This window comes from Xyrauchen texanus, chromosome 17, assembly GCF_025860055.1.
Source record: "Xyrauchen texanus isolate HMW12.3.18 chromosome 17, RBS_HiC_50CHRs, whole genome shotgun sequence".
Lineage (NCBI taxonomy): Eukaryota > Metazoa > Chordata > Actinopteri > Cypriniformes > Catostomidae > Xyrauchen > Xyrauchen texanus.
In genome coordinates, this window is record NC_068292.1 from 12569860 (window position 1) to 12586599 (window position 16740).

At 38.3% G+C, this 16740-nt stretch overlaps 1 protein-coding gene across 1 annotated transcript in view; it reads right to left on the reverse strand.

Annotated features, from left to right (window-relative positions):
- cdkal1 (CDK5 regulatory subunit associated protein 1-like 1) overlaps positions 1-16256 on the reverse strand; it is a 508818-nt gene extending 492562 nt beyond the window's left edge. Inside the window, exons 1-3 of the mRNA XM_052147039.1 lie at positions 16123-16256; positions 15382-15542; positions 10589-10701 (exon numbers count right to left, since the gene is read on the reverse strand). Coding sequence (XP_052002999.1) covers positions 10589-10701; positions 15382-15539 — 271 coding nt within the window. The 5' untranslated portion in view covers positions 15540-15542; positions 16123-16256. The remainder of the gene's footprint in view (positions 1-10588; positions 10702-15381; positions 15543-16122) is intronic.
- Positions 16257-16740: the final 484 nt, after the last annotated feature.

A 16740-nucleotide genomic window follows, 5' to 3' on the forward strand; every position in this document is an offset into this window, starting at 1 on the left:
CCTCAGTGCTGTTTGGCATGTCAGGGCTGCCTACTGTTTGATTTGACTTCCTCCGTACTGCTTTAAACTCTAAAAGTCTTTATTTTTAAATGAGTCACATCAGATTTGTGGTCTGCATACCACACTATCGAGGGAAGCCCGGTAGTTGCACGTGTGCATCGGAGCAGAGCAGATCATTAGAGCGAGCTGTTAGGCCTACCATTACACTTGCGTGAATGCTTAAAATCGCACCGTGAAAATATCGCAGAGCAGATGAGAAGCCTTTAGCTGAATGCAAGATTATCATTAAATAATCCCTTCATTAAATTTTATATTATCATTAAATAATCTCGATCACTTGGGTGGCCCCTGAAAAATCTTCAGTGGGAGAACCATTGCATTGTTCTTTCCCTGCTGTCCACGACCCAGTCAGAACTGAACTGTGACCCACCAGTTGAGAAACACTGGTCTAGCTTATCCTACAATAGCTCAATGGGTGTTAAGATCCATCACACTCTTTTCCAATTATCTCTTGTCCAATGTCTGCGTTTCTTTGCCCACTCTAACCTTTTCTTTTTGTTTTTCTGTTTCAAAAGTTTCTTTGCAATTCTTCCCATAAGATCTGCACCCCTGAGTATTCTCTTTACTATTGTACATGAAACTGGTGTTGAGCGGGAAGAATTCAATGAAGTTGTCAGCGGAGGACATGTGAGGTGTCTATTCCTCAAACTAGAGACTATGATGTACTTATCCTCTTGTTTACATCTTGACCTTCCACATCTCTTTCTGTTCTTGATACAGCCATTTGTCCTTTGTCTTTGAAGACTTTAGTTTACACATTTCTATGAAATCTTCAGATTTTTCACAATGTCTAGCATTGTATAGCCTTCATTCCTCAAAACAATGATTGACTACAGAGTTTCTAGAGAAAACTGCTTCTTTTTTTACATTTTCACCTAATACTGAGCTTAAGACATGCCAGTCTATTGCATACTGTGGCAACTCAAAAACAAACAAAGACCGTGATAAGCTTCATTTAACGAACCAAATAGCTTTCAAATGTGTTTGATATAATGGCAAGTGGCTTTCTAGTACCGAATTAGCAATTTAGCATGATTACTGAAGGATAACATGTTGGAGTGATGGCTGCTGGAAATGGGGCCTGACTAGATTTGATCAAAAATGATTTCAAATAGTGATGGTGCTGTTTTTTTACATCAGTAATGTCCTGACTATACATTGTGATCAGTTGAATGCCACTTTGGTGAATTAAAGTACCAATTTCTTTCCATGAGAGCAAAAGCTGTACATTATTCCAAACTTTTAGTCACCAGTGTGTGTGTGTGTGTGTGTGTACATATATATATAAATAAATAAATAAACACACACAGCATAGTCAAACGGCTGAGAAGTAGACTTGTAAATATACATTTCAGCTATATCGCCCCACCAGGTCCTACAACAACCTTTCTTACTGCGCAACAGAAATGAACAGGCAAAATGACAAGGCCATCCACATCTAAAGTTTAAATCAAACCAAATTTCCAGAGGTACGATTATAGTAATTTTCCAACAATTGAGTGGAAACGATCAAACAAAAGTGGCACAATTAGTCGACAAATCACTCACATCCAAACACATTTGTGACAGCAAACACATGCAACCAAAATGCTGAGAGAGAGCGAGACTGTGAAAGAGATGGAAATAAACAGAAATGAGAAATAACAGAGATGAAGACGAAAAAAAAGAGGAAGCCAGCAAGAAACCTGTTTGAAAATTACAGATGAGTGAAAGAGAAGACAATTAATGAACATTTGACAGGCCTCAATGTGTGTTGGGCATGGTGTGGGGGAGAACAGTTAATTTGCACGTTAGAAGCTTGTGATTAATGTCCCAGAGAAGCTGTAGTGATTCGTCCCTCCCACCCAACTCCCCTCTAGAGGAGGATGGCAAAAATTAAGCATTTTCTACGGACAATGCAGGTAAAAAAAAAAAAAAACACCAAGCAAATAAAGAGGCCCACAACTCATCATATTTTTATAAAATCTCTCTCACCTGTCCAGTAACTATCTCAAATAGACAGTCTAAGCAACATTGAAATAGCATGCAAAACAGAACCAGGAATCAATTCTGCCTGCCAGTTCCCTCTAATGGAGTCCCACCAGAAGCATCTGTGGTTTCAGAGGACTTGTAGTAGCCCGATAAACTACACGATCAGGGCAAGCTGATGTTGATTATGGTGCCATAACAATCAAAAATGTAATGGTTTTTCTTGTGGCCACCTTAAGAAACAATTTGGCCCAACAAAGCAAATGTAATTATTTTCATGTTGAATTTAGACATTTTAAATAAAAGATAAATATGTTTTGCATCAGAAATGTGCGTCGTTTACACTCACAAGTGAGTGTAGCGTGAATGCACGCTTGGCGTAATACGAGATCCACGCGGTCAACAAACTGCGTAAAAAATGTGACATTAAAATGTGTTATCAATAACTTCATGCCTCATTCTTTGAATAGAATCCACATGAGATCAGTAAAAATCTGTTTTAACCACACAGTGATTATTTATTTATATATATATATATATATATATATATATATATATATATATATATACAGTTGATAATATGTAATTTGTCATGTTTACATTCTGCATTAATGGCGCTAACGCAACGTGCTGTACATGGCCATGATATGCACCGGTTATCATCTGTTATTGCACTTTATAGACTTCTGTAGCCTTATTATATTAAAAAAAAAAAAAAAAAGAAAAATCACAAGATAGGTACTTGGAAAATGTTTCTGCGTAAATGATCATACAGATGTAAGCAAGTTTGCACTAGCTTGGTAAATCTGCACGCCGGTGTGTTCATGTTGACTGATCTAAACTGTCTGAACGTGAATTAGCTGTCGGCCACAAAGTAGGTGGCGCTCCGTGTCACGCCCCCCAATGACTTGGACCAATGGCAAGGTGTTTAGCAGCTGGTACAAAGTTCTCCTGAAAGTTTGCTCTGGGTAAGCCATTTCACACCATTGCAACAAACTCAAAAACAGCTTCTTTTTGGCCAAATTACGTCACTTCCATTCAATTATCGATTTCGATGCTAGTATATTGGTGCCCCTCACTGGAAAGTACGTCTCAAACCACAAAACTTGCGTAGCGCATTTCAATTAAATCGAGAATTTTTAACTTCACAGCACTACGGAGACACACCTCCATCTCAAACAGTCATACTCGTTTTGACTAGGGCTGTAACTAATTAAACTAATTTGATTAATCGATCACAAGATTTCCTGTATTTTATTCAAATATAATTTTTTCCAAAAATAGTAAAAAGGTAACTGGGTAGCTCAGCAGGTAAAGACACTGACTACCACACCTGGAGTCACAAGTTCGAATCAACGGCATGCTGAGTGACTTCAGTCAGGCTTCCTAAGTAACCAACTGGCCAGGTTGCAAGGGTGGGTAGAGTCACATTGGGTTAACCTCCTCGTGGTTGCTATAATGTGGTTCTCGCTCTCTGAGGGGCTTGTGGTGAGTTGTGCGTGGATGCCGTGGAGAATAGCGTGAGCCTCCACATGCACTAGGTCTCTGTGGTAATGCGCTCAACAAGCCACGTGTTAAGATGCGTGGATTGACTGTCTTAGACGCGGAGTCAACTTTGATTCATCCTTCACCACCCGGATTGAGGAGGGTCACTACGCCACCACGAGGACTTAGAGCGCATTGGGAATTCCAAATTGTGGAGAAAATCCCACCAAAAAAACTAAAAAGTACTGATTATTAAAGAGAAAGATAATCCATTGGGGATGGAGAGGGACAAACAAATATCAGCCCAGCAGAGGGCAATGGTGACAACAGAATAGAAATATTAATTAAAGCTGCAAGCAGCGATGACGGGCCCAAGCCGGTGGCACCGCCACCCCTGGGCCTTTAGGGTCGCCGCGCACGACGGGCAATAACGTAAGCTCGCTTCGACCGTCGAGAAGATGTGTGCAAATTCCAAGAAATCCACATTCAAACCAAAATATCTGACTTTCTGTTGGTCTGTTTGTTCACTTGAGACATAAGGGGGTGATTTAAAAGCATTTTGAAAGTGACACACTTCCTTCTGCCAGTTGGTGGCGCTATAACTGACTCACAATAGCAACATCCATGCGATCGGCCTCTTACAGCGAACACACTGCTGAAGTTTCGTCGAGATCAATTAATGTATGCAGAAGTTATAACAGACTTCCTGTTTCTCTTACTGCCTTCTGCCAGTTATTATAGGCTTTGTACTTTACTCACGCTGCAATACCGACGTAGAAAATCATCCTCTTTACATGCGTAAAAATATGCTTGGAAACATCACAGTGGAGCGGTGCTTACTGTGAATGATACGAATTGTACTACTGACTATTTAAACAGTAATTTTTATATGGTAGGTTTACTATTTTATTATTATATTTTATTGCGGCTATAATGAACAGGCTGCAATGTCAAGATTGCAATGATGGAGTGTGTGTGTGTGTGTGTGTGTGTGTGTGTGTGTGTGTGTATTTGTAACCTTAAAGGGGTCATATAATGCCATTTTTGTACAAGTTAATATGAATCTTTAGGGTCTAAATGAAAACTTTGTAATATACTTTTATTAAAAATTCTCATTAGTATTTTAAGAAAACACTAATTTTAACTGCTGAAAAACAGCTCCGTTTTCAGCACTGCCGTTTCAGTGCATATGACTTTAAATGATAATGAGGTTTGGTCACCCGCCCCTCCCTCCGTTCTGGGGGAATTCTAGTCTTGAATCATATGCATTTGCAAGATGTAAACAGTATTTTGCCAGTATTGTGTTACCATTCATCTTCATGCAGTTATAACTGTTTTTTGACATTACTTCTTAATCAGTAACATACAAGTAAACCAGGTGTAACTTAGTGTTACCATGTTAACTGTAACACCTGCGTACACAGTTTTTAATAACACAATAACCATAACGCGTTGTTCATTATAAACGTGTGATTATGAATTATATTGAGAACGTCGTAACGTTATGGAAAACATGCCGTAATGTACCCTGAGTGTAAACATTAGCCACATGCAGTTTAGCGTTGTTTTGGTTGAACTCACCTCTGTGTGCTGCTTTACCTGCAGTTGAGCGTTGTTAAACTCACCGATGAATGGTGTTGTACCCACAATGAGCGTTGTTAAACACACCGATGAATGCGGTTGCCTATGAACGCGCTAAACCTTTGCTGAGAGGGCACTTTGATATCAGATTGTGAGGGTTTTTAAAAATACAAAAAACTGTTGGAGGGCCAGATAAAGATGATCTGGGGCCACCATTATACTAGCCCTGCCATAGATCATTCATTGTAGCCTATTCCTTTTTATTTTCATTTATTGCAGTCTCGACCCATTCGCAGCAGACCAAAAACGTACGTGCAGGTCCAGCTGTTTCGTTTTGGTGGTGCGATGAAGACTTTCGTCGAACATCAGCACGAACGGTCCCGTGATTTTGGAAATTAGTCATCATCCGCTATTCCAAAGCGCTAATGGCTGATGGCTGTAGTTTGCTGGAGACCCTTGACAGCAGTTAGATATTTTTCACTTTTTGAATGAGACTCCAGCGCCATGACACCCAACATTCCCAATTTAATAGCTTTCTTGCATAAGCAGTAGGCTTCAAATGCGTTATTTGCAACTGGCTTTAACCAAGCACTGAAATTCAGATTTTTCAAGCCAAGTATCGCTAAACTTGCACTTCCTCATAGCTGGATAAAATCCGTTTAACGTCTTTCTGTTGTATCCGAGAGACTCACGCCAATAACACGAAAGCTCAAAGCTGGCTGTTGCATGTTGGTCTATTTTGTAGTCATAATACAGCGAATTATATTTGGACTAGCTGAAATAAGAAACTACAACAGCACGGAAGTAAAAAAGAAACATTCCAAAGCTGCATGGAGCATTTAAATGAGATTTACATGGACGTAGGAAAATGAAGACCTGTTAAAAATTATTTAAGACCTAGAACACAATACTTCAGCAAATTTAAGACTTTTTAAGGCCTTAAATTGTGATTTTGAAATTTTAGACTTTTTAAGACCCCTTGGAAACCCTGTTTTTTTTTTTTTTTTTTTTTTTTTGTAGAGTATTTTTTATTGTATCACCAAAGCAATGACGCTCACGACTCCCGTTGAAGTATCCAGCATCTCTAAGGTCTGCAAATAACTCCATCCAGAACTGAGACCTATATACATTTTGAAGAGTCCTCAAGCTGATGCTTACACCGTGTACAGCGTCACGAGTGGCCCTCGTTAAAATATTGAACGCAATGATGCAGTATGTCTTGTTTTTCCGTCTGGTCCGCGTCTTTTAAAATCTCCAAACACCGTTCTCAGCAGTCAACACGTACAAGTGTTCTTCTTACGTTAAAACAACGAGAATACAGAAAATGTGCTTAGACCTCCATCTAGTGGTTATATTATAGAATTAAAGGAGAAATTACATTATGAGACAGCTTTATAACTGAAATAGACAAGTTTAATATAACTATTCTGTTAAGTGTATATTTCCAACGTCATGTTTGTGTTATCCGTTTCTGTAAGTTTTTGTGACGTGTTTCAGAAAGATAATCGCTTAGACAGAGTAATAGTTTATTTTCATCTTAACCAGACATCACAGTTGATCAGTGAAATAATTAATAATTCAATATATTGATACAGATTTCTTTATCAACTGTTTGTTCAATTGAGACATAAGGGGGTGATTTCAAAGCATTTTGAAAGTGACACACTTCCTTCTGCCAGTTGGTGGCGCTATAACTTTGACTCACAATAGTCACATCCACGCGACCGGCCTCTTCAAGTGAAGAAACTGCTTAAGTTTCATCGAGATCAAGTAATGTATGCAGAAGTTATAACACACTTCCTTGCTGTTTAAGCTTCATTTGTGCTTTTTTGAGCTTCAAAGTTCTTGTGCAATGTGTTCCACATTCAAACCAAAATATCTGACTCTAGGTCAAAGTATGAAACCAATACCCCACTTTTGTCTGAAGGTGGCGCTACTGAGCCCCTGCACCAGGCATCAAAAAAGAAAATTCAAGTTTGAAGAGCTGCCGCGACAGCAGTATTTAAGATATCAATAATTCTTTCACACGTCTACATCTGCCGTGTGTTTACATTATACACCTAAAGTTTGAAGTAAATCGTGTAACAATAAGTGGGTGATTTTAAAGCATTTTGAAAGTGACACACTTCCTTCTGCCAGTTGGTGGCGCTATAACTTTGACTCACAATAGTCACATCCATGCGATCGGCCTCTTACAGCTGAACACACCGCTGAAGATTCATCGAGATCAATTAATGTATGTAGAAGTTATAACACTGACTGTTTCTCGTTTCCGCCATCATTTCGTTTCCTCGCCACGGCCAAACCGTTGGAGATATCAAAAATCTGCCGGCAATTTTTCATGGTCAATGTCTTGACATCATGCTGACCGAGTTTGGTGGCGATTGGTGGAGTTCTCTGGGAGGAGTATTCCAAATTCCATTGCGTGCGTTTTCAAACAACCCTAAATAGACAGTTTCCTGTTGGTCTGGGGTAAAAAGTAAAAGTATGAAGGATATGAAATGATGAGATCTATATGTGTACCGAAGTTTCATATTATTACATGCAAGCGTGTTTGAGTTATAGACCAAGTTTTCGGCCCCTGTTCCAGGGGCGCTGTCGAGCCCCCTGCCACGCTCGGTACCAGCTTCAGGCCGGCCCTAATGACCGCAGGTTCTGACCCGTGTGCAAAGTTTCAAGAGTTTTTGAGCATGTTAAGAGCCCCAAAAGTGCCCCGTAAGTCGTAAAAAAATAAAAAAAAAATAATAATAATAATAATAATAATAATAATAATAATAATCCTAACTGAAAACAATAGGGTCCTACGCACTTTGTGCTTGGGCCCTAATAATCTACCCAGCAGAAAAAATCATAATTAACTTGTAGGAATTATCTAGATACATATGCTTGGAAACAATCAATGAATACACACATTTAAATTGTTTTAAATTAATATTGTAGGTTTAAAATATTATTCACGCTGATTACATTTTTCTAAATTTTTCTTTTAAAAAAAAAAAAAAAAAATTTATGTTTATCCAGTATATTTATGTTTGCCATGGTAGATATTTACTGGTGGAATCAGACATTACATTTGAAATTATCAGGATGATCAAATATCAGGACCGTTAGCATTATTTTACATTATATTCAGCATTATACTGTTTAATATAGTACAATCATCTGTAATGGCAATGCTGATAAGAAACAATCTCAAACACTTTGACCTTTGAGACATCAGCGTGACATCAATGAAAGCTGCACAACTGATTACATTGAAACTGAAATTAATTGTAATTAATTACAGATTTAACTGTCCCTAAACATTACATAACAACTGTGGTTTGTCACCTTACATGTCTGTCAAACAGCCTCTATCTGTCTAAGTGGGCAATTTGTTGCCAATATAAGATACAAAAATGGACCAGGCTTTATGAAGCAGTCAAATGTCTGCTTCTGCTTTCCCACAATAAAATGGGAAAGTATTGTTTTTCAACATGACAACAACCAAAAAAATTGCATCTGCTTGCATTCAAGTCACAAACATCCAGCAAGATATACAGCAAATAACCTACAACCTGCTTTGCCTTTTTACCATTGAGCTGAATATTTCACACTATTGCGCAGAGTATGCAAGAGGAGGTTATTCTACAGCTTTCTGAAGTCAGAATGCTTTCAATTATGCGAGAACGCCAAATAAATGACATATGGAAACTCCCACTCATTTGAGTGGACCATGTATAATTCAAGGCAGCTGTAAACCGTTGCCTTAGTCAAGTTTAAATATCTCTAGTTAATTATTGGTGTCTGGAAAAAATAAGCTCATTGGAGCCCCTGCTGATGGAGCATGCAGCATTTCTGTGATGAAAAACCTGCAGTGTTTGATTCAGAACCCATGTACACTGGCCTTTCATTTAGTCAGTGTCTAATATGAATCCTTAATTCACACAATGATAAAACACACTCAAAAGTTTCAGCACACCTACTGATCCTTTATTATATCTATTTTTCCACATTTTTGACTAAATAAAAAAACTAAAAAAGGATGTGAATTAGGACTATGATTTCAATATGAAGTTATTACAATTATACTGTAGATAAATTCAGCCCAATGTGTCCAAATAGTCGTGTACATACTAGTTAGTAGCCGAAATGACAGGGTTCTATTTTATTCTAGTGTCTTTTACACTTATTCCACCATTTTCCATGAATCTAACCCCACACCAACACCTTATATCTAACTAAATTTCAACAACAGTTAAAAACCAACACTGGTCACTGTTCATGCAGCAAATGCAATATATCGCTTGCTTTAGAGTTCAATATGTCCAGCTCAGATGACCCCATGGTTCCAAAATCTCTTCAGCAAGAACATTCATTTCAGACAGGCATGCTGAGAACTACCAGATGGCCATGCTGAGCAGCCAGGCAGAGCGGTGAGAAACACAAGAGGGCCCTTGTGCCTTTATCAGAGGACAAGACCAGGCAAAAATATACTGGCTCTGGTCATTAACCCCTGCTGATAACACTGCTTCTGCAGACAGCATCATGGAACTTACAAAAAATGCTAAAGAAATCCCTTGCAGCTTCCTCCCAAGCTTGGACATGTTCTAACGTTGCCAAATTGACATTTTAATATCCACTATGAGATTATATTAACTACACAAGTTTAGGTAACCTTCACAAATCCTCATCTGCAGAGTTTCCAATATCTGTATCAAATTATACACTTTAGAACGTTAGGGTCTAATAATTCAGACAGTATAAAATAAATTAAAAATGGATGGGAAAAAAAATCAAAGTTGGAAAAACTTTTGCAAACATAAGTGAGGTATTAATCTGTTCATTTATTGAGAAGAAACCATTTGTTTCCAGACAAATTCAGTGTAGTTTGGTTTGACTGCCATCTATGGGACTAAATGAACATGACAACCAATATTCCCATTCTGATATTGCTTACAAACACAAAATTCCTGTTGTTACTAACTGGTGTAAACATTCTCATGCACAGCAAAAAGGTTTGTTAGATAAGGATCTTTAAGAGCATGCAAATTGTTATCATCTGTGGACAGTATAATTATGAATGAGGTAAAGGAAATCATACAATGAACATAAAAGGATCATATTACGAACTACAATAAATGTTCTTGTATGACATTATACGGGTTCATCTGACAAAGCCTGTCAAGGACATTTTCAAGTCATAATTCTACCCAAATCGAAAGAAAAAAAATATTGTGCATAAAGAAAATTCCTAAAAATTATCTTAACTTTTTTTAGCATTGTGACATTTTCATGAAAATTAAACACCCCCACCCAATAGTCATGTACTGAGAATGATTCAAATTGTTGAGAAAATAATGCCACAAATATGCTTAATTTTATTTAAGTGAAATATGACTTGAAATACGTTCTTCACGAGATTCCCCCACATTTTTTTTTTTTTTTTTTTACACGTGCCCTACTCTTTGGCAGTCATGTAAATGCAGGCAGACTGTTCTGTTTACACAGGTACCTGTTATCTTATAACCACTGGCAGCCAACTGTCCAGCCATGTATTCTCCATCAGAGTTGTTGTGAGAGCAGCCCCACGTCCTCACCCAGACCTTCTGTGTGCCAGGAATCACACTGTCAATCAGAGAGACAATCATTACTAAATCAATTAATTATTTATGTGTCCAGGGTTGTATTGATATTGCATGCCTGGTGGGACAGATGCAAAGCATGAGACAATGTTGGGTTCATTTCCAAGCTTTATCCACAAGATGGCGATCAGAGTCAGGATTTAAATGCAAGCACTGGGATATTAGACTGCTCTTGAGTCTTGGAGGCATGAGGGGGATGGAGGATATCGACTTCACACTCTGCACTCTGGAACCTCCCATAAAGTTCAGTGATGTTGAAACTTGGTGACTGGGGAGCCATTTTGACTTCATCCTGGTGTTAATGTTAAATTTGTACTGTATTTGCATCGTGGGAAACAGGAGTCTCAGGAAGGAACCGTTTTTGCGGTTTAGAATGCAGCTTATTCTGTAAAAGTGCCTTCATATTCCTTAACATTCTGAGCAATCAAACCCATTGACTCTAAAGATTTGGCCGCCCATTCCATTTACAGATTACACACCATTTTAACTGTTGGCAGCACACATAGGGTAGAACAGCATACTTAAAACACAACAAGAACAAAATAGATAATTGTGTTTGTTGTTGTCTCCTGGTTTGCTTGTTTTGTTAAAATGTACATTCATACTGTTCTATGTTTGTAAAACACATTGAGCAATTACTGAAAGCACTATATAAAGTAAGCATTTATTTATTTTTTATTCCAAGGGCTCCGTTTTCGTGAGTGTGCAAAGTGCAGCAACCGTGCGCAACATGTTATCCGATTTCCATGAGGGTGCTAATTCTAAGTGCAATTTTCATGCCAGCACAAAGAGCCAGTTGTCGTTGTAGTGAGTGTTAGCGCTATCTGTGGGTGCATGCATGCAAACTGTGGGTGTGTTGTACATTAATGAAGTGGCACAAGCTGCGGTTTGCTGTTTTCCTGAGAAATCGTTCATTGAGCAAAGATGTTTAAAAAGCATGTCTGGTTTAAATCTAAACTCAGTTCCTGCATTTGCAGTTTGGAGATTCCACCAGCAGGTGTTAATAAAGTCCATGTCCAAACTCTGAAAATATAGTGGAACATTATGAAATGTGTGCTGATTAGAGGTGTGAATCTTCACTGGAATCACGATTACGTTTCAAATGGTAAAGATTTGATTATAAAATGATTCTAGATGCATCAGGAAGCATATAGTCCTTCATTATCTTTCTTTTTTCAGTTTCTTCAAAATGTATTTTTTACTCTCTATTTTTTCCCCTTTCAGCTTTTTATTTAACAGCAGTTTTAAAAATCAGAATGAGTCACATTACACAAACTGGCCTTTTGCATTCATGAGCTGTGAACAAAACATGGAACATCCAGAAGATTAAATAAATGTTTCTATAGCTAAAAGAATAACTCAGTATTTCAGTTTCTTTCTTTAGAACCTTTTAAGAGATTTCTTTTTTATAAGCAAAAAAGAAATATTGGTTCTCCATCAAAACACACTGAATACTGTTACTTCAACTGATTATTTTATTATTATTATTATTTTTATTTCTGTTTATGCGTTGTAAATCATTTAATAGCATTTCATTATTTTTTCAAATAAATTATGCCATCCTATTCATTTAAATTTTTAAGCACAAATGGAAGTTGCTGGTCCAGGATGAGAGAAATATCTGCTTCTATGAGAGTGCAGCTGTCAGCTTCTCCTCTCCTCACCTGCACAGGTGATAGTAAAGCGCTTTAAATAGCGCAGTTGTTGCTTCAGAAATGTATCAAGCATCCCGTATGTGCTGTTCTATTTGTTTGCTCTGCGAGTAAAGATAAAACCTTTATCATCAGGTGTGCACACAGTAGAGAAAGGGGAGAAGAAAAAATCTGGGGGAGAAGAAACATTTTTTTTTATAAATGAAAACATCACCAACATCTCCCAAACCGCTGCCTCATCATTATTTTCTTCTGTGTTTCCCCGTTGTGTGCAAATCAGTGCAATTATGGATGCGAGCTCATCTTTCATGTTGTTTGGTAGCTTATTATCACGAATAAACTCTCCTGTTGCTATGTGTGTGGGTTTGTGAAATAATTTTGGGATCATAGTTTCACTCGGGCACAAATGGTCATGTGTTTAATACAGCTGGTCTGCAAACAGTCATGTTTGTGCACTTGACTTTAGTGTTTGCACTTAACGCGCGTCTTCGTTTCTACATCTGTCTTTGGCGCGCGCCACTGCTCTGCCGTGATTTAAACTGAACTCTGAATCGATTCTGATTCTTTTGGGAATCAATTCAGAATCGTTTGTGTGTGAATCGTGATGCATCACTGAAACAATTATTTTCCAACAGCTCTACATTCCATTATGCGTTGTACTCTCAATTTTGCAAAACCCATTTGTGCCAAGACTTAGCTCATACTTGTACAAAAACACAAGTGGAGCACCAATCAGGAAATTTGAAGCCGATATCGATTACATTTTGTTAAAATGCACTTTGTCAGGGGCCTGGGTAGCTCAGCGAGTACTGACGATGACTCCCATCCCTGGAATGGCGAGTTCGAATCCAGGGTGAGCTGAGTGACTCATGCCAGGTCTCCTAAGCAACCAAAATTGGCCCAGTTTCTAGGGAGGGTACAGTCACATGGGATAACCTCCTCGTGGTCGCCATTAGTGATTCTCGCTCTCAATGGGATGTGTGGTAACTTGGGTGTGGATCGCGGAGAGTAGCATGAGCCTCCAGATGTGGAGTCTCCGCTGTGTCATGCACAATGAGCCACGTGATAAGATGCACGCTTATGCCAACATCTCACCCTCCAAAGGTCACTCTGTCATGCTTCAAAGGCTGAGAAAGCGCTCATTTATTAGAGGAGCAGTGTATGTGTGTGTGGCAGGGCGGAGGGCGGGGCCGGGTCGTGATCCTACACACCCGATCCCGTATTAGGCTAATTAAGCCTCAGAGGGATAACGGTCGACTGCAGGGGATCGTGCGGGAGAGATAGATCGTTTACGGACATGTCCGTCAAGTGTGTGTTTATGTTGTCTTTTAAGTTTATCATTAAACCATTATTTATATCGTCAAGCCGGTTCTTGCCTCCTCCTTTCCATTGATCCCTTTACAGTGTGATTCCCTGTGTGCTGCAAAAAAGATCAGTCCTAAATCTAGGTGGCCAATCAATCGGTGCACCCCTAGAAAATACCAAAACTTCATGGCCATGCCCACTGACTTTGCGCTTATGACTAAAGGCATAGTGCTGCCCTTAAGAGCTAGCGCTCTTAAAATAGGGCCCTAAATATTATTAGTAGCTTGTAGTAATTAGTAACTGATCTCAAAACACTGGCACCCATGAGGGGAAACACCGCTCCAGTATAACATTGGTTCTTAAAGGGAACCTCAGCAAACCTCCAGAAAACTTAAATTATTGATAATAAAGATATGAAAAAAACTTGTTTAAAATGCTCAAACAGCTAACAATTAAGATTAAGTCCTACAACTAGACTAGATATTTTGGTTTTGGAACTATCTGCAAAAATCGACAATAATAGTTTTTTCTTTTTATTTCTCAATGTTCTTCTGTGACCAAAACCCTTCATCTGATCATTATATAGATGAAATCAGATAAAAAAAAAAAAAACTTTATTGGTGACTATTTACATTTAGAGCATTTTAACGGAGCAAAACTCTGCCACGAACACTGATTATGGACTAATTTATGATTATTAATGTGAAAGGTATATTAAAAAACGACACATTTAAGAATTGACAACAGACCGCTGATGATCTACTGATGATGAATTACTGCTCATACAGTATTTATTAGTCTCTATGACAATGTTTTCTTCATATTAGTGATTCTATTTTAATATATTGTAGATGATTGTACGAGTGTATGTTTTGTTCAACAAACACACATCAGGGATTTTAATCCTTTTGGAGTCTTGCAGCCACTGTGTCTGTGCCAGTCATAGTAAGAAAATAATAAGATTTCTTTTTTTTTTTTAACAGTCAATAAAACGATTTTAAAACTATCGGCCAATTAATCGGTTATCGGCCTTTCCCACCACCCGAGTAATCGGTTTTAGCAAAATCCACTATTGGTCGTCCTCTACCTAGGCTACAACATGTAAACTGACAGCATATTAGTCACTTGAAGATGAAAATGTACCACTGAGCACTAGCTTTTATTGTATTTTTCTGAGGTATGTGCGGCCTTTGAATATTGTCTCAGACAATGGGGATGGGGGGCGCGCCTTGAAGTCAAAAATGTTGAGAACTACTGACGTAGACTAAAACAGCATTTTCTGCAAGACTGATAAATGATTGGAGTCCTCCACTCGTGAAAGTAAATCGTTTTAATAGTACTGCTAAAACAATTACATTTATTTATTTGTGTAAACATTTTACTTCTAATTTGTTTCCATTTACTGAGTGCACATTTAAGTATTCCAAGTACAATTCAATAACTATAGTTTCCACTCCAGGTATCCCAAGAGAGAAGTTGCTAGTTGGACAGCGTGCAACAAAAAATCCATAAACACTCAAGATCATTGCAGAGGACAGTTAACAAAATCTGTAACGTAACCCTTGATCACAGCAGCATGTGCACCACTGGGGCTGATAATCCAGGCCTGAGAAATTCAAACTAATCCTTCCATAGTGACTTTTATTGTTTGAGAGGAAAAGCACAGTGCACTGAAATAGATGTGTATCTGTTAATGCATGTCTCACCTGTCTGCCTGAAGTTCTTCTCCTGCAGGTTGTTGCTTTTGTTTGCGTGCGTGAGGCACAATGCTCTTCCTTGCGAACTGGCGCTCCTGAGGAGTGGGGTCATGCGAGGTCACCATATCCTCAATATCATCCACAAAAGACTCACAAGCAGATGGCATGATCTAATACAAACAGAAGCACCAGAAACACAGTGATTTTTCAAAATTTTATATTTTGGGGGGATTTCACCAGTTCACAGTCCTGCAGTCTGACCATTTAAAATTAAAAGTACAAATATGTCATGTACTCTCACAATTATGACATCATACAACTGCATTATTAATTAGCCTATAGAAGAAACGAATGTTTTAATACAGTTTTAGATTATATTAATTTTCACCCCACAGGATACTGCAGAAACTGCAAGAAATCAATAAAAAAAAAATCTCAAAAACCTCAACTACTCATGTCTTTGATTTACATGGTCATATGTTGTCATCTTCTGTATGGCAGTTTTCTATGACAGACATCAAAATAGATCTGACGCAGAGCACTAAATGATCTAGATACCCATTCATCTCATCAATAACAGACATACGCATTAGGGCTAAAAACTTAGGTCTGTCGCAACTAAAGCAAAAAGCAACACTGTTTTGCAACACATGCACTTAAACTTTCCATCAGTATATGCGACTCCAGCGCGGGAGTCCACGTGTTTGCTTAAACAAGACGTAAATGAACAATCTAGGAGCGGGATCTTACCGGAGATACGTGAAATACTATCGTAATATGAACCGCTGAAAAAAAATGTGTAGGTCTGAGGTAAAATACTGAGTTGTGCTGCTCTTTATGTTCCTCTGTGTGTTGTTTTGCTCTCAATCGGCCATGCTGAAGAGTCGCCCTCTGACCTCTTGAATACGGCAAGCGACAGAGGACAGTTGTCTTCTTCTTCTTCTTCTTTTTCTTCTTCTCTTCATTTTTTTGGCGGGTTCCAAACTACTTTTAGAGGTGCATGCCGCCATATACTGTACAGATGTGTGCATCACCATGTCACTTAGCTCATATTCTATTATTCAATCTTGTGCATTTTAAAAAGGTAAAAGTGCCCTCCTGATCTCTCTTATCCCTTCTTCCTCCCCTTCTGTTCCCAATACACCTTTTAGACCCATGCCCATCCTGTTTCTCTTACTTTGTTCCTTCTATCGGATTCATATATGGTACAATGGACATGTTCTGCATTTTCTTTATCCACAGTTAGCACACGTATTACTATTTATTTTCCATAGACCAGCCAATGTACTATTTAATCCTGTGTGATCTAATCTGAGTCTTGTTATTATTAGTTCCTCTCTTCTGTTCTTTTCTTTATAGATCTTTGTT